This window comes from Piliocolobus tephrosceles, chromosome 11, assembly GCF_002776525.5.
Source record: "Piliocolobus tephrosceles isolate RC106 chromosome 11, ASM277652v3, whole genome shotgun sequence".
Classification (NCBI taxonomy): Eukaryota; Metazoa; Chordata; class Mammalia; order Primates; family Cercopithecidae; genus Piliocolobus; species Piliocolobus tephrosceles.
Genome location: NC_045444.1, coordinates 126,803,462 through 126,822,206, shown reverse-complemented (window position 1 = coordinate 126,822,206; position 18,745 = coordinate 126,803,462). Strand labels below are relative to the sequence as shown.

At 47.2% G+C, this 18,745-nt stretch overlaps 1 protein-coding gene across 5 annotated transcripts in view; it reads left to right on the top strand.

Annotated features, from left to right (window-relative positions):
* KIF1A (kinesin family member 1A) overlaps positions 1-18,745 on the top strand; it is a 115,375-nt gene that overhangs the window by 7,902 nt on the left and 88,728 nt on the right. For all 5 annotated transcript variants that reach the window (XM_026449061.2, XM_026449056.1, XM_026449060.2 and 2 more), the window contains exon 2: positions 15,528-15,694. In XM_026449061.2, coding sequence (XP_026304846.1) covers positions 15,589-15,694 — 106 coding nt within the window. In that variant the 5' untranslated portion in view covers positions 15,528-15,588. The remainder of the gene's footprint in view (positions 1-15,527; positions 15,695-18,745) is intronic.

Sequence of the window (18,745 nt, the reverse complement as noted above, 5' to 3'; positions counted from 1 at the left end):
GATCCCTGAGGTGAAGACGGATCCTGAGGTGAAGGCAGATCCCTGAGATGAAGGTGGATCCTGAGGTGAAGGTAGATCCCCGAGATGAAGGTAGATCCCCAGGTGAAGGTGGATCCTGAGGTGAAGGCAGATCCTGAGGTAAAGGCAGATCCCTGAGGTGAAGGTGGATCCCCAGGTAAAGGTGGATCCAAGGTGGATCCCCAAGGTGAAGGCGGATCCTGAGGTGAAGGCAGACCCAGAGGTGAAGGTCGTCTGGGCTCCATGTGGACACCTGTGCGATGCTCTGCAGTGTGGGTCTCCCCAGCAGCTGGGCAGGGAGTGCCTGTGCCAGGCCTGTGTCTACCCCTCACCGTCACCCCATGCCTGGTCTTTCCTGGATGCTTCTTAAGCGGAGACACACTTTGTTGTCTGCCTTAGCGCCACCCCCATACCCCCTTCCACAGGGACTTGGCTTTTTCTGCCGATGCCGCCACCCCAGGGTGAGGCGGGAACTTGAAATGTGCCCAGAACCCCAAAGCAACAGGGGAGTTCCTCCAGAGCCACCCTGCCCTCTGTGCCTGCAGTGACTTGCGGGGCATGGCCCGGTGTGGCCCGACGGGTCTTCTGCACGCGTTTTTACCAAGTGAATGGATTCTGTTCCCCTCCCCTCTGTCCCGGGGCCCCTGGCTCGGGGCTCATGGTCTCCCTTTCCGGGAGTCACCACAGCCGGCTGGCCACACACACATGAATGGCCACCATCCCCCAGCCCTCTTTCCTCTCCTGCCCATGGGCCATCTTCTCTGCCCACTTCCTGTGGATGTATCCTGGGTCTAGTCAGACCCTCAGACACCCATGGTGTTTCCTCTGTGTCCCCAGCGCAGACCCCACCCTGCCACCAGCAGCTTCTCAGCCTCTTCTTTTCCTCCAGGCAGTCATCCCAGCCCCTCTGGCTTCCTCCCTGCCACCCTTGAGCCTGTGCCCTCATCTCTGGCCACTCCAGCCAGTGTGACCTCAGCCCACAGGACCAGTTCATGCTTCTTGTCTCTGATGACTTCCTGCCCCACCTGTCCCAGAGGCTGCCCCTCTCTGTCTTTGAGGGGAGCTCACCCTTTCTCCTGGGCTCTGGCATGTGCTGGGTCCGGCACTGTGACCCGCAGCTCACCACCTTCTCAGGGGTTCAGCTGTGTCAGACCCCCATCCTCAGCTCTGCATTCTGCCATCAGCCATGCCCACAGGCTCTGACAACCCTTGGGGCCGCCTGGCTCCCTCTCAGATTGGCTGACAGAACAACTTCTTGAAGATAGTTACCTTTCTTTTCTTTTCTTTTCTTTTTCTTTTTCCTTTTTTTCTTTCTTTTTGAGATGGACTCTCACTCTGTCACCCAGGCTGGAGTGCAGTGGCACAATCTCTACCCACTGCAACCTCTGCTTCCTGGGTTCAAGCGATTCTCCTGCCTCAGCCTCTCAAGTAGCTGGGATTACAGGTGCCTGCCACCACACCCGGCTAATTTTTGTATTTTTAGTAGAGATGGGGTTTCACCATGTTAGCTAGGGTGGTCACGAACTCCTGACCTCAAGTGATCTGCCCGCCTCGGCCTCCCAAAGTGCTGGGATTACAGGCATAAGCCACTGCAATCAGCCAATAGTTACATCTTTAAAAATTGCGTCATGTGGTAGCAAAAATACACAACAAAGAATACAGAATAACATTACAACCAATGGCCACATGCCCATCAGTTTTCAAAACAAAGCATTTTCAACCTGTTCCCCAAGGGCAGCACTGGCAGAGGGCTCACGGCCACCCGGCATCTCGGCCGACCCACATCACCCTGGGGAAGAAGAGGGACAGATGGGGCCTGGCGGGAGGGAGGTCCCTCCATGTCACCATGGCACATCGAGTGGCCTTGGTGGCGTCCAGGCCCTTAGACCCCCTCCATGCCCATAACTGTGAATTCAGTGCCGATCGCTCCTGGAGTGTCATCGTCCACCCCGAGTCTGTGGAGTGCTGCTTGTGTGTTTGAAACGTTGAGAGGGCTGCAGCCAACTCTGCATTCATCTGCATCTTGGATGCTGGGCGTTTGGGCTGTCTCCATTCTTTTTGCATTGATAAATCATGCCGTATTTGGGTGTATTTCTCCCTGTAAATATGTACAACATCTACTTGCAGAGTTGCTGGGGCACATGGTCTGCAGCCCTCCAGATGTTACCATGTTATTTTCAAAGTGGTGGCACCTGTTCACTTCCAGGGTGAGCTTTAAAGCTCCTGTGGCCTCCTCCTGACAGCGCTTGGTGTGCCCCACTTTTAAATGTTGTGATCTGGTGGATACAGTTTGAAAATATGGTTTCCAAATTACTATCGTGGTTGAGTATCTTTTCATGTAGACTGCCAGTTCGTATCTTTTTGCCCATTTTCTTTTGTGATGTTTACAATTTTTATTTTTCTCTATCATCTATATATTCTGCATACAAATCCTTCGTTGGATTGTATGCGTCACAGATACCTTCTCCAGGTGGGTGGGGTTCTCGTCACCGTTTTAGTGATATGTTTTGATACCCAGACCTTCCTTTTGGTGTTTTCTGTGGGTAAAGAAATCCTTTCGGCTGGGCGCGGTGGCTCACACCTGTAATCCTAGCGCTTTGGGAGGCTGAGGTGGGTGGATCACTTGAGGCCAGGAGCTTGAGATTAACCTGGCCAATGTGGCGAAACCCTATCTCTACCAAAAATATGAAAAATAAAAATAAAAATAGGTGTGGTGGCGTATGCCTGTAATCCCAGTTACTTGGATGGCTGAGGCACAAGAAACTTCTTCTTCTTCTTTTTTTCAATGCTTTAAGTTCTAGGGCACATGTGCACAACGTGCAAGTTCATTCCATAGGTGTACATGTGCCATGTTGGTTGGCTGCACCCATCAACTCGTCATTTACATTAGGTATTTCTCTTGAATCCTGGTGGCAGAGGTTGCAGGGAGCCGAGATTGCACCACCACACTCCAGACTGGACAACAGAGCAAGACTGTCTCAAAGAAAAAAAAAAAAAAAAAATCTTTCCCTAGGGGTAGTATGAAGATAAAACTCTTCTTTGTTTTCTTCCACAACATTTGTTGTTAACATACAGGTCTTTAATCCACATGGAATTTATTTGACATGTAAAGGGATCTAATGGTATATTTTCCATGTTGCCAACCAGTGTTCCTTCCATCGCTGGTTCGGTCGTCCATCCTCTCCCCCTTGGTCTGTAAAGCCACCTTTCCCAGATGTCGAAGGGCTGTGCTTCCGCAGGTCTGTTCCTGGGGTCCCTTCTGTTGCACTCATGGTGGCCTCTTCCTGTCCCAATACAGCCCGACTTCAGGCCAGGGCTTTCTACTCAGGCTCAAGATCACAAGGCATGTTGCCTCCTGCCCTCTGGTCTTTTTGTTTTTCTTTCTTCAGACTTGTTGTTGATATTCTTAACATCTTACTCTACCATATACATTTTTAGAAGCAACTTGTCATGATTCACAAAAACACTTGAGTTTTCATATGAAACGTCATTGAGTTTTCAAATCAATTTGGGTAAAATTAAATGTTTTCAAGATATTGAGATTTCTTTTCCATGAATAAGTTATGGTTCTCCATTTATTTAGATTTTCTGCAATGTTTCTAGTAGAGTTCTACAATTTTCTTTATAAAAAGTTAGTGACGGCTGGGCACGGTGGCTCATGCCTGTAATCCCAGCACTTTGGGAGGCCGAGGCAGCCAGATGACCAGGTCAGGAGTTCGAGACCAGTCTGGCCAACAGAGTGAAACCCCATCTCTACTAAAAATACAAAAAATTAGCCGGGGATCGTGGTGGATGCCTGTAATCCTAACTACTCGGGAAGCTGAGGCAGGAGAATCACTTGAACCCAGGAGGCGGAGGTTGCAGTGAGCCGAGATTGCGCCACTGCACTCCAACCCCAGGTGACAGTGTGAGACTCCATCTCAAAAACAACAACAACAAAAAAGTTAGTGACATTTATTCCTAGGTACTCTATAGTTTGGGTTATTATTTTATTTATTTATTTTTTAGAGAGAAGGTCTTGCTCTGTTGCCCAGCCTGGGGTGCAGTGGTGTCATAGCTCACTGCAGCCTCGAACTTCTGAGCTCAAGTCATCCTCCTGCCTCAGTCTCCCAAGGAGCTGGTACTACAGATGTTGCCACTACTCCTGGCTAATTAAAAAATAAATTGTTTTAGAGGTGGGTCTTGCTATGTTGCTCAGGCTGATCTTGAATTCCTGGGCTCAAGTGATCGTTCTACCTCAGCCTCCATGGTAGCTGGGACTACAGGTGTGAGCCACTGTGCCAGATTGGGTTATTATTTTAAGGGATACCTTAAAATATGTTTTAATTCTTTATCTCGGGTAGATAAGAATGTTCTTGAACCTTCCTACTTCAAATAATTTTTCTTTGGATTCTCTCGATTTCTGTGTAGATGAGCTAATGGTCTGCAAATAATGACAGTTTGGTTTCTTTCTTTCTTTTTTTTTTTTTGAGACGGAGTCTTGCTCTGTCGCCCAGGCTGGGGTGTAGTGGCCGGATCTCAGCTCACTGCAAGCTCCGCCTCCTGGGTTTACGCCATTCTCCTGCCTCAGCCTCCCGAGTAGCTGGGACTACAGGCGCCCGCCACCTCGCCTGGCTAGTTTTTTGTATTTTTTAGTAGAGACGGGGTTTCACCGTGTTAGCCAGGATGGTCTCGATCTCCTGACCTCGTGATCCGCCCGTCTCGGCCTCCCAAAGTGCTGGGATTATAGGCTTGAGCCACCGCGCCTGGAAGGTTTCTTTCTTTCGAATTCATATTCTGTTGTTCGTTATTTTCCTGTTGTACTGGTCTGGCTAGAACCTCTCCTACAATAGCGAGAAGCAGAGATAGCGAGCATCCTGGACTTGTTTCTGAATTTAAAGGAAATGTTCCTATCCTAGGCTTAAGCAATCCTCCTGCCTCAGCTTCTCGAGGAGCTGGGACTGTAGGCACATGCCACCATACCTAGCTAATTTTTTATTTTTTTATTTTGTAGGGATGGGGTCTCACTATGTTAGCCAGGCTGGTCTTGAGCTCCTGGGCTCAAATGATCCTCCTATCTCAACTCCCCAAAGTGCTGGGATTTCAGGTGTGAGCCACCATGCCCAGCCTCATACATATTCTTTTAAAGTGCACACAGAATGTGTGCTAAAATTTGCCATATGCTGGTCATAAAGCAATCATTTTACCATTAAGTGCGTTGTTTGGGTAGGTTTTTATTAGATAGGTATTATGAGGTTTAAAAAGTTTTCTTTTATTCTAATATTGCTTAGAATTTTATCACAAATGAGTCTTGAAAATTATGGAATGCTTTTTTAGTATCTATTGAGGGCCTCGTATTCTTTCTTCTTTAATTTGAAAATTATAATAACAGCTATCCTAATGTCAAGCTATACTGGTATTCCTGGCATATGCTTACCTACATTGCCCTTTTTATTTGTTACTGTATTTTCTTGCTAATTTTTCAGACTTTCCTACCTATGTTCATCAGTAAAATTGGTCTATAATCTTTCTCAAATTTTTCTTGTTTACTTTGATGCTAAAATTCTATTAACATCAATGAATGAGCTGGGAGTACAGTTGGCTCTCCGTATCTATGGGTTCTGCATCTGTGAATTCAACCAGATCAAAACTTTTGGAAGAAAAGAATGGTTTGTCTATACTGAACATGTACAAACTTTTTCCTTTGTCACTATTACCTGGACAATACAGCATAGTAACTATTTATTAAGACATAGCATTCACATTGTATTTGGTATTATAACTAATCTTGAGATGATTTAAAATATATGGAAGGGGCTGGGCGCAGTGGCTCACGCCTATAATCCCAGCACTTTGGGAGGCCAGGGCATGCAGATCACCTGAGGTCAGGAATTCAAGACCAGCCTGACCAACATGGAGAAACCCCATCTCTACTAAAAATACAAAATTAGTTGGGTGCGGTGGTGCATGCCTGGTGGTGCATACTAGGGAAGCTGAGGCAGGAGAATCGCTTGAACCCGGGAGGCGGAGGTTGCAGTGAGCCAAGATCGCATCATTGCACTCCAGCCTGAGCAACAAGAGCAAAACTCTGTCTCTGTCTCTCTCTATGTGTGTGTGTGAGTGTGTGTATATGTATATATATGTGTATATATGTGTCTATATGTGTGTATATATGTGTGTATACATCTGTGTGTATATATGTGTGTGTGTATATATATGTATATGAGGATGTGTAGGTCAAAAGCAAATACTACACTAGCTCATATGAGGGACTTGAGCATCTGTGGATTTTGGTATCTGTGGGGGGTCCTGGAACTAATCTCCTACTGATACCGAGGGATGACTTTATATTCTTTGGGTGTTTCCCTCTCTTTCCTCCATTCTCATAAAGGGTTTGTATAGGATTGATACTATGTTTTAAAAAAAGGTATGGTGGAACTCACCTATAAGAAGTGTCTGAATCTGCTACCTTTTTGTGTGGGTAGATTTTTTAACTATTGGATCAATTTCTTTAATAATTGTAGGAAAATTCGTGTTTCTATTGCTTACTTTTTCTCCATAGTTATGCATCACATTTTCCTGGTTGTTGGCAGATCTAGTAATTTTTGATTGGGTGCTAGACATGATTTTATATTTTAGAGTGTCTGACTTATATTTCTTGCTTTAGTGCATGTTGGGCTTTGTCTTGGCAGGTGCTTAACTTACTTGAAGACCAGTTTGATCAGTCAAGGCCTGTTCTTAAACTTTTCTAGAGTTGGTCTGGAGTAGATCACTTGCAGGAATAGGTTAGTCCCCCACCTAGGGCATGCCTTCTCCAGGGTCTCCACGGAATATCTGGAGTGGAGGCTAAAGAGGACTCCCTATTCTGGCTGATTAGATCACAGATGTCTCCTTACTTTGTGTGAGTTTTGGGAATCATTCAGCTTACAACGGCCCAGTCTTTTTGTGTCTGGATTACCTGGGAATGGACTAGTACTCTGAAAAGACTTAAGGGTACCCCTGTGTAAATTTCTGAACTTCTACTGAGCAGCTCCTTTCTTCCAGAACTCTAACTCACAACCCCCAGCTGCCTCCGCCCACCCAAGCTCCGACCGCCATCTTTTCAACCTGTCCAAGCTGCCAAGGTGCTTGGGTCGTACCTCGCTGTGCCTGCCTCCAGGCAGATTTGGAGTGACCGTAGGGCTCACCTAGTATGTGCCCCTTCTCTCGGGGATCACAGTCCTGCACTGCCTATTGTCTGACGTTTGAGCACAGTTATTTCTGTATATTTTGTCTTCTTTGCTAGTTATTGTTTACAGTGAGAGGTTAAGTCTGGTCCCTGGGACTCCATCATGGCTGGACATGAAAACTCCATGTTTTGCTAGTAGTGTTTTCATTTCCATTTAGTAAGTATTTTTGTATTTTCATCATAATTTCTCTTTGGTTTGTTATTTATAAGTTTATTTTTTAAATTTCTAAACATATGGGCTTTTAATTATTTTTAAATTAATTTTTAGTCTAATTGTGTTCAAATTACATGGTTTATTTGATAGAGATCTTTGAAAGCACTGGGAGTTGCTTTATGGTCTAGTACGTGGTAGAATATTGTAAATATTCATATGTGGTGGAAAAGAATGTTGCTCTAATTTTCTGCAAGAGGCACATATGTCCATTAATTCATGATTATTGTGTTACTCATGCTATGCTCTTACTAATTATATATCTGCTTGATCTACCAATTAGTGAGAAATGTGTTAAAATACCTGTCATGATAAATTAATGAATTCCTCCTTATTACATGACTCTGAACTTAGGTTTTATATTTTCATCCTTTTTTTCTTTCTGGGGTCATTTTGGGTAATATTTTTCTGACATATTTTCCAGTTCATTAATTCTGTGTTGAGCTCCATTTAATTTGCTGATTAGCCTGTCTGCTAAGCTTTCAGTTTTAAATAATTACATTTTATTTCTAGAAGTTCTTCATGGTTCTTTCTCATATTTTACCCCATTGTTTTTCATTTCTGCTTATTTCTTAGAACGTTTAAGCCAACTTATTTTTATAATCTGTATTTGACAATTTTAATATCTGAAGTCATTGAGGATCTAATCCCTCTTCCCTCTCTCTTTCTTCTCCCTTCCCTCCGCTCTCCCTCCCCTCTCCCTCCGCTCTCCCTCCCCTCTCCCTCCGCTCTCCATTCCTTCTCCCTTCCCTTCTCCTTTCCCTTCCCTTTCCTTTTTCTCTTCCCTCCTTTTTTGGTGACTCTTGCTTATGGTGAATTGCTTCTCCAAGTGTTTGGTAATATTTCATTGTGAGCTAACATTTGACTGATGTTCATCTTTGGGAATCTTGGGGCTGTGGGAAAGGAAGCCTTCTCCTGGGAGGATTTGTATGTGTTTTGTTAGGTGCTTTGAGTGCTAACTCCTGAGAACTACTCTGAGCTAACTTCTCAAATTTGGATTTCACTGATCATGCAGGTGTTGTAAATTTGAAACCCAAACTTTATGAGGACAGGCCTCTGGCCTTAAATTCTCAGTAACACTGCTTTTTAGCCACCTAGAGTTGGCTGTCATTCAGATTAATTCCCCTGTGTCCCTTTTTTTTACCCAGTCTCCCATTTCACAGAGGTTGTAGCTTTGAAGGATTCAATTTTTATGGTGACTTGGTTCTATTCCCACTTTATGTGTCTTTGAGGTCCTGCTTCCTATTCCCCCAACAGCAGGTGAAATCAAATTCTTTGGGTTTCTGGTATTACCAAATGTCAGTAGCTTTGTCGCCACCTTAATTTCTTCTTCTTCCTCTTTTTTCTTTCCTTCCGAGGAGTCCTCTTATTTTCTTCTGATGTTTGTTATTTATCCTGAATTTCTAGGTGCTTTATAATGGAGGGTGTCTCACCCACCATACTGCAGAAGTGGAAGCCTCCATTCAGCCCTTTTGCTCTCTGTTGGGAAATATTATTGATATTTTATTTATTTATTTATTTACTTTTTGAGACAGAGTCTCGCTCTGTCACCCAGGCTGGAGTGCAGAGGTGCGATCTCAACTCACTGCAACCTCTGCTTCCCAGGTTCAAGCAATTCTCCTGCTTCAGCCTCCCAAGTAGCTGGGATTATAGGCACCCGCCACCGTGCCCAGCTAATTTTTGTATTTTTAGTAGAGACGGGGGTTTCACCATCTTGGTCATGCTGGTCTCGAACTCCTGACCTTGCGATCCACCCACCTCGGCCTTCCAAAGTGCTGGGATTACAGGCATGAGCTACCATGCCCAACCCGGGCAGGAAATACTAATTTTAATGAGCAAACTGAGTTTTGAATTCACACATACCAGTATTTGTCAACCAAAATGAGGAATTTCTATTTATGTTACCTCAACTGTTTGGTTATGATTTTTAAAATGATTCTTTTTAGGTTAAGTATGGGCACAGTGTAGAACAATAAAAAATTTTATAAAATTTGTTTAGAACATCAGCAGCCTTTGTTCCTCATACCCAATTCTTTTCAACTCTCTTAGCTGTTTTTAAAATTTAGCTGTGTATTACTAAGTAATGTGCTTGTTCTGCTGATTCTTGCCTGTTTTAGCAGTTCTGTAAATAGAATTATAAAATGTTTACCTTTTGTGTTTGATTTATTGTTTTCAATGTCCTATTTGTGGTATTCATCCATTTATCATCTCTCCCTCCTGAAATGCCACTAAAATAAAGGTAAAGGTAAACTAAAAAAAGACCTAAACACTCCCATAATAATGAAAAAACAGGAGAGAACATTTAGCAGCCACGTTCTGGATGTGAAAAGCAAACCCACGTGGTAACTGATTTAGTGGATTCGCAAGAGCAGAGCCCCAGGTCCCGCCCAAGGCAAGCCTTTGTGACCTCTCAACAGTCTTCCCAAGCCAACCACAGCTCCCTCGGGGACACGTGGGGCCGCCCTCCTCATCCCCGTGCCTTTAAGGCTGTACATTTCCTCGTCCGTCCTGCTTTAGCTAAGTTCCGCAGGACCTTTGCCACAGCTTTGACATGTATCTTCATTATCACTCATTCAAAATCTTTTCTAATATCCAGCGTGATGATTTCTTTGACCCATGGGTTTTTAAAAATTGCATTGCTTAGGGTCCAAGCAATTGGACTGTTTTGTAGGTGATTTTTTTTTTTTTAGGGTATTGATGTATAGCATAATTCTATTGTGATCAGAGAACATCTACCTTATAACTTGAATTTAAGATGGATATTTGTGGAAGTTTGCTTTATGACCAACATATGGCAAATTTTAGCACACATTCTGTGTGCACTTTAAAAGAATATGTATGAGGCTGGGCATGGTGGCTCACACCTAGAAACCCAGCACTTTGGGGAGTTGAGATAGGAGGATCATTTGAGCCCAGGAGCTCAAGACCAGCCTGGCTAACATAGTGAGACTCCATCCCTACAAAATAAAAAATAAAAAATTAGCCAGGTATGGTGGCATGTGCCTATAGTCCCAGCTCCTCGAGAAGCTGAGACAGGAGGATTGCTTACGCCTAGGATGTCAAGGCTGTAGTGAGCTAAGATCATGCCACTGAACTCTAGTCTCAGAGACAGGAGACCTGGTCTCAAAATAAATAAACAAAATAATGTGTACGATATATATTTTCTCCTCCTCAGTGGCTGATAGAGCAAGCACAAATTTTCATTCTTTTATTTTGAACTTCTCTGTGTCTTTGTATGTAAAGTCATTAACAGAATATAATTTTAAAAAAAATCTGGTCTGACAATTTTTAATGTTTTACTTGTTGTATTTAGTTCATACTGAGTTGACCTTTTAGCTGCAATCTTAACTCTTTCTTTTCCACTTGATGTTATCTTTTCATATTCTGTTTTTCTCCTTCATTGCCTTCTATTGGATTCATAAAATAAATTTTAATTTTTGGGTATTTTTCTATTAACTTGTTAGTTATACATTAGTTTTCTACTTTCTAAATGATTACCCTAGCAATGACAACATGTATCCTTGACAGTCGAATGTAAATGATTACTATGACCTCTTTCATGATCATGTTGAAACCTTGCAACCTTGTCTTTTGGTTTCTGTCATTTCTGTTGAGAAGTCAGTTGTCAATTTCTTTTTTTTTTTTTTTTTTTTGAGATGGAGTCTCGCTCTGTCACCCAGGCTGGAGTGCAGTGGCACAATCTCGGCTCACTGCAAGCTCTGCCTCCCAGGTTCACGCCATTCTCCTGCCTAAGCTTCTCCGAGTAGCTGGGACTACAGGCGCCTGCACCATGCCTGGCTAATTTTTTGTATTTTTAGTAGAGATGGGGTTTCACTGTGGTCTCAATCTCCTGACCTTGTGATCCACCCGCCTTGGCCTCCCAAAGTGCTGGGATTATAAGCGTGAGCCACCACGCCTGGCCTTTTTTTTTTCCTGGCTGACTTTAAGCTTTATCTCTTCATCCTTGGTCCTAGCGTTGTTGCAGTGCTGTGCCTTGTGTGGCTTTCTTGTTTGTCTTGCTTTGTGTTTGTAGAGTTTCTTGAACCTGTGGGTCGATGTGCTTCAGCAGCTTTGGACAATCCGTGATCATTAGTTTTGTAAATATTGCTTCTCCCCTGTCTTGGTCCATTCCAGCTGCTATAACAAAAATATCACAAACCAGGTGGTTTATGAATAACAGAATTTATTTTTCATGGTTCTGGAGGCTGGGAAGCTCAAGAGCAAGGCACATTGGCTGAGGATCTGCTTTCTGGCTCCTAGACGCCACCTTGCCCTGTTCTCATGTGGTGGAGCGGCTGGGGTGTCTCTGGCATTTCTTTCGCAAGGGCACCGATCCCATTTGTGAGGCTCCACACTCATGACCTAGTCACCTTCTAAAGGCCCCACTTCCTAACGCCATCACTTTAGGGGTTAGGATTTCAACACAGGAATTTGAATGGGACAGGGGACACAAACATTCAGACCATAGCACCCCCATTCCATTTCTTCTCTTAGATTCCAGTTACAGGTATGTTTGACCATTTCAGTGTGTCCTATACTTTTCTGGCTCTCATGTCTATATTTTCCATTCTTCTTATCTGTTTTAAATTTTCTATATTTCTATTACCTATCCTCCAGTTTACTAACACTGTCTTCAACTGTGTCTAATCTCTTGAGTTCCTAATTTTAGTTATTTTGTTTTCCAGATCTAGCATTTCCCTTTGATTATTTGTTATAGTTTCCAGTCCTCTGGCAAAATTATCCATTTTCCATTTATATTCTCTGTCCTTTTGCTCTTCTTTTGAATATATTAGTCAGGGTTGTTCTAAAGTCCTTGTTTAATAATGCCTAGATCTGGATCATGTGTAGGTATGTGTCTCTTTTTTTTTTTCATGTGTTTATATTTTATTTTTCCTCTTTGTTTTTAATCAGAGTCCTTTTTTATTTTACAGCTTCTAAGTTTTGATTGGATGTCACACATTGCCTGTTAAAAGAATGTAGAGTAGAGAGTTTGAAACATAAAAATAAAAGAGTGTAGAGGCTCCAGACGGCCTCCATTTTCTCTCCCAGGCAGCCAGACTGAAATCCAAATTAAGCCAAGTGAGGGCAGATTGTAGTTTCCATAAGGCTCGTCTGAGCTATGGCTCTACTCTGCTCTTAGGTTTTGTACCTTCCTGGGCTTTCAGCCAGAGCCTGGTGTGATCACTGGGTATCCGCCTCCTAGAGGACCCTGAACTCAAATCTTTGTTCCTCAGCATCTGAGACTGTGCAAGACTCCTCTTTGGTTTTCAGCGTGAGTTTTTAAAATCCCATCTCTCTTACCTTCAGAATTTGGCAAATGTCTTAAGGGAAGGACTGGGCATTTTGGGCATTTGTTCATGTTAGTTCTTTACCTCTCTCTTCGGGAATCTTGGCCTCTCAAGTTTCTTTCTCTTGCCCAAAAGCTCTGCAGCTTCCTCCGTCCCTCAGCAACGGCTCTCTGTCTGGGAAGACTCCAGATTCCCAGTCTCTTGACCCATGCGCAGAATGCAAATACGCCCGGAGGCTGTGCTGCGGAGGCCAGCTCCCGTCTTGGCAGCCCCTCCTCTGCAATGTTGGCTTGCGGCTGCACACTGATTCCTTTACACACATTGCAGTGTGGTATCAGACCTCTTGAGCAGTGCATTGGTCGGCTGCTGGCCACTGCACCCACCAAGCCGCCTTCGCCTTCCATGCTTTGTGGTGTGCGTATTCCACACCCCAGAGCCAAAAACAGAGGCTTCTCTGTGTCCTTGTAATGCATTTACATTTTAAAGATCAAGTTCTATATCTAGCTTTATTTTTCCAATATGGAGAGAGCCAGTTGTCCCATACTGATCTTACGTCATTCCCTAAATTGTTGCCTTTTTCTTTAATGTGTGTGTATGTGTGTGTGTCTGCTTGTGGACACGCTTAGTCTGTTCACATGTCATTTCTAGACTTTGGAAATTATTGTAGCTTTATAGGATATATGATAGCTGGTAGGGGTTGTTTCCCTGCTTTGTTCTCATTTTTCAAAATGTTCTTGTCCTGCCAAATTCCATTGAATGTCCTGTTGGAATATTTTGCTTATTGGAATTGCACTGAATTTATATAGCTAAATTTGGGGAGAACTGGAAATTTTACACTGTTGAATATCTGCTTTTCATCAATATTTTCTTAATCTCGAAGTATTTCTGATTTCAGTACTTGGGATTACTGAGTCAAAGGGTACAGACTTTCCTAAAGGTCCAGGGCGTGCTGCAAAATGGCTCCCTAGAAACCTTGTGGGATTTGTGCTCCAGCCAGGGACTTGTGAGTTTGCCTGTTCCTCTCTCCATCCCGGCTGGAATGTCCTAAGACTTCTTCCAGTTTTAAAAGTGTGGGGATTTTCAATACAAGGAAACACAGATTCTCAGGGGTCATCCCTCTGTCCACGCTGGCGGCCACCGCTGGCTGTGAGGAGAAGAGAAAGTTGGCAGAAGCACTCTGGAGTGTAGACGCAGCTGCACCTTGTGGCTCTGAGGGGCTGTGGTGTAGCCGGCATGAGTCCAGCCACATCAGGAACTTGTCCCCACTTAGTCATAGGGTGCCCTGGCACTTCTTTCCCTCCTGTAGCCTCTGGAAGGGCTGTTTGCCTGAGGGACAGCCCTGCCCCACATCCAGCCTGTTCTGCAGAGGAGTTCTGGGGATCCTGGGGAGTGGCCTGGGTGGAATCTAGGAGTTCAGCATCTGCCTGGGTCCCAGGCTCACTGTGCCCCCTTTCCTTCTGCGGACAGACCCCTCCTGCTCTTGATCCTGGAGCTTTCAGGGGCAGCCCAGAGGGCTTGTCCCTTCTTCACAGCCGTGAGGCTGGGGCAGTGTGAGACGGGGGCTTTTGGCCACTTTCCCCCAAGGGTGGCACTTACGGATGGGGATGACCAGGCAGGGGGTCGCCTTTTCATGGAATGTCAGTGTGGAAGGGTTTCAAGGAGGCCACCTAGCCTTTGCTCTCCTTGGATGCCTCTGGTGATGCGGGACTCACCACTGAGCGGGCACCCTAGAGCGTTTAGATACCCATTGGCGAAAACCTCTCATGTCAGGTTGCATTAATTCTGTTTCGTGGAGCTCTGGCCATTCCTGTTACCAATAGCTCTGTCCCGAGCCTGTCCCTGTCTCTGTGCCCAGGAGCCCCATCCTTCAGGCCCCAAGTCCCACGGGGGAAGCAGCAGCATCTGACTGGTTGGCCTGGAAAGATCTTTTGCAGTGGCTGCTTCGTCACTGTTTTATGGGGAGTTTTCATCAGCCTTCCTCAGAGTCCCAGCACCCGAGAGGCCAAATCATTTTGGAGTTCCTGACCACCACCCTGTCATTCCACAGACGGTAAACTGAGGCCCACAAAGCTGAGTCACACCGCTGGGGTAAAGGCAAGGCCGAGGCTGGTCCCCCAGGCCTGGCTTGTACTGAATTTCCCATGACTCGTGGGCTGCTCCTCCTCAGTGGGGTTCGGGAGTGTTCCTCGCCTCCTTCTGCGTGAATTACCAGCAGGAAATTGGGCTGAAAATGTTGGTTTTTGTTCCATTGCTTGAGGTTGTCTGTCCTGTTCTTTTCATTTCTGAGAGTAAAGTTCTCTTTCTTGCTAATTCAGAGACCATGTTACTGCTGACGTGGCTATCAGCTGGTGCTTGGTGCGGAGGGTGTGATGGGGCATTCTGGAACACTGTTCTGTTTTAAAGCATCCTTGACATGCTGATCTGAAGCCAGCACTGGCTCTTGGGGCCTGCGCGGACCTGTCGTGGAGCCCACCAGGGCCCGCGTCTGCAGGGGAAGACCCTTCTTGGGGAATTTGCCATGGGTGTGAAGGCCACCTTCACGTTCACACCCAGGTCGCTCTGTTTCTTTTGTTGGGTTCCAGCTTCCCCAGGCTTGTGAAATCGGCTTCCACTGGTCCCGCTGGGCTCCTGGCTTTCTAGAATTATCTGTGCTGCCCCCTCTCCTTGTGGATTCCACCCCATGCATGTGTCACATGGGGGCTTTGGAGTGGAGTGGAGAAGACCTGTGGCTTCAGCTGCAGCCAGAGTGCCTGTCCTGCCTCTTCGGATATTGTTTCTAATTCATGTTTCCCTTTTTTCCAAGGTGTTTCCCCCCACCCTGGGGCTCCCACTACTGCAAGGAGTGACCCACGAAGGCCACAGCGATGGCCGGGGCTTCGGTGAAGGTGGCGGTGCGGGTCCGCCCCTTCAATTCCCGGGAAATGAGCCGCGAATCCAAGTGCATCATTCAGATGTCTGGAAGCACCACCAGTGAGTATCGGCCTGCATGGCATCGAGGTCGACCACGGGTTGCTGGGGGCCGTGGTCCTGTGCCTACGGGCCAGGCTCCGCGGTCAACGTGGCCCCAAGAGCAGTGTCCACCTCCTTGTCTATGTGGTGTGTGGGTGTCCTGGGGCTGCTGTGACAAACCGCCACCAACGGTAGTGGGTTTATAAGAGTAGAGATTTGTGCTCACAGCTGTGAAGGCCAGAAGTCCAAAGTCAAGGTGCCAGCAGGGCCTCAGTCTCTCTGAGCTCCTAGGGAGGACCTTTCCTGCCTTCTCTGGGATCTGGTGGTTGCCAGCCACCTTGGCTTGCAGCAGCGTCGCTCTAGTCTCTGCTTTCGTCATCACGTGGCCTTCTCCTCTGTGTGTCTGTGTCTGTGCTTTCAAGTGGCTTTTTTTATAGGGACACCCATCACCGGGTTTGGCTTTCTTATAAGGACACCCGTATGTTTCCCCACATGTCCAAACCATGTCAGCATCTTGGAGCAAGAACCAATTGTCATCTCTCCGTTCTGTGGCTGGCTGGGCTCAGCAGGGCAGTTTGTGCTGGGGCCTCTGGTGCAGTTGCAATTGCTGCTGCTGTCACAGGATCAAGTAGTGTCAGCTGCACTGAGTGGTGACGTGAACAGCCACCTGGTCTTCAGGATGTGGACAATGACAGCCTCCCCATTCACAGGTGCTGTGCACCTGTCCAACATGCTGTCATCTATTATCTACCAGGTGGGGAGGGGGGTGCCCCAAGGGGAGGACACTCAGGTCCCAAGGAAGCTTCCTCCCTAGGTTTGGTCTCCGAGGCCTGCTCAGGGACTGGGGATTCCGGTGTCACTGGGAGTGTTCTGGGCTCTGTCAGGTCCTGTGGAAGTGAGGGCTCTGCTCGGACCCTCTGTCTGGCCTAGGGGTGATCCTTCCAGAAGCCCGTGGAGCTCTGTGGCTAATCATGGTGCAGTGGGCAGGCTGGGGAGACCCTGCTAAACTCCAGGGTACGGGGGCTGCTGCGGCTATGGGACCCCAGTGCACTTTGGCGTTGCATCCTGACTGTTCATTATGATGAATTGTTTTGTCCCTGGAAGCAAACCCAGAGATGAGGGTTTGAGCGCCGAGAATTTATTTGGGAGGTGGTCCCAGGACACATGGTGGGAGAGTGGGGAGTTTGAGGGGAGCTGACAAAGGTGCATTTGTAACTCGGTGACCTCCGTGGCCGGGGGCCTGGCCTTGCTGGGGCCCTTGAACAAACGCAACGCACCTCTGGGTTGTCCTGCCCAGGAAGGCGAGTGCTTCTCCACAATGCTCGCTGCATTAGCTGGCTGCAGCCCTGGCCTTTTGTGGTTGGAGAAATTGCAGGTGGCAGGACGCTTGTCTTTAAGTGGGAAGCCTCGGGCTGTGCAGAGCTGTGACTCTGGGTGCAAAATGTGACCTCAGGTGCGAACCATGGCTCTGGGTGTGAACTTCGACTCCAGGTGGGAACCATGACCTCTGGTGAGCACTGTGGCCCTGGGTGGGCAGAGGGCGCCTGTGCCACGCCCCAACAAGCTCTGCTGTGTCATTGTAAGGTGACCCAGGACATCAGGGAGGGCCCTGTGAACCCCCTTCCATCCTCCACTGGGTGACAGCAGCACAGTTGCCACCTCAGTCTTGCATGGGGGTCATGGGGAGCTCCGTGGTTGGCACAGTGACAAGAATCAGACCCGTCGAGCAGCTGAAGACCACCGGAAGCAGAGTGGATGGAAGAACAAAGTCTCAGACATGGGATCCTCCTGCCCCTGAACCTTGGGAATGGCCCAGCCTCAGGCCAGACCCTAAATGACAGGGTTAGGCAGTTGGGCGGGTTGGAATGGGTGTCACAGAAGTGACGGCCAGGGTGGGCGAGGGGCCCCCTTGCAGCCTCCGACCTGCTCCCTGGCCTGGCCTCCAGGTGCACTGGGTGGGCGGCCGCCCCATTTTGCATTTCCCCTCATAGGATCCAGAAACGGGAGGGTGCAGCCTGGAGGTGGGCCAGCATTGCCAAGACCTCGACACTGGCAGCGCTGCCCACCTGGTGAAAGGTTGTCTGGCTGAGGCTGCGCTGGCCCAGACCCCATAGAGCTGCCGGTTCAGAGACAGCAGTGCAGGCTTGGACCTGAGACCTCATGCCCCAGTGGTTTCTACCTGCTTCATGCCACCCTGTCCTCTGGCCTGGAGAACAAAGGCTGAACCAAAGCTTTTCCCCAGGGCTTAGGAGCCAGAGGCCAGAGCTGTATCTGTGGGCAGCCATGTTTCCTTTGGCCACCAAGGCCAGCGAGGTTGAAATCTGAAGCGAGATGCCTTGCTTCAGATGCTTGGATCCTGTCCTGCCCTGAAGACATTGGAGTTCTGGGATTTCACCTGTGTGCCACCAGCCTCTGCTCCGAACAGAAGTCCAGGCAGGCCCAGGAGGTCAGGAGGGGAACGCAGGAGCCCCTACACTTTTCTTTGGGCAACTGCTAGATCCTGAAGGAAACTCCCCTTCTCAAAGGTGAACATATGCAAGACACCAACCTCTTCCGAGGTGCTGATCTTCTGGGGATCACCAAACTAAATAAAATGTCTGCGGAGTTGCAGCAAAGTTCTGAAACCAAGGAGGAGGGAAGGGCCATGGACTCAGAACGGGGGTGGAGAGCCCGCCAGGGTGTTTCCTCCAGGACACCTGGAATGTTTCAGGCATCGTCACCTTCATCCTCGGGAAAATGAAGGGCCACAGAGCCAAGACAACACATGAGATCAGTGTCCTGCCCACTGTAGCCAATGACGCACCAAGATAGCCAGGGCCCCAGGTCAGCCCACTTGTAAAAGGCAGGTTGTGAGTGTGGCAGGGACAGGTACCCAGGCCGCTGGCTGGGGGCGCGGCCTGGTGATGTATATCAGACGTGTGATGCCGGCCGCACCAGGCTGCTTGCATGAAATGCAATGAAGATTATCCAGCAAGTGTTCAAAGGTGTGCATTTGAAGCGTTCACCCTGGTGCTGTTTTACCAAGCCCGGGACAACTGCCCAAATGCCCGCCAGCTGGGAGCTACTGAAAGG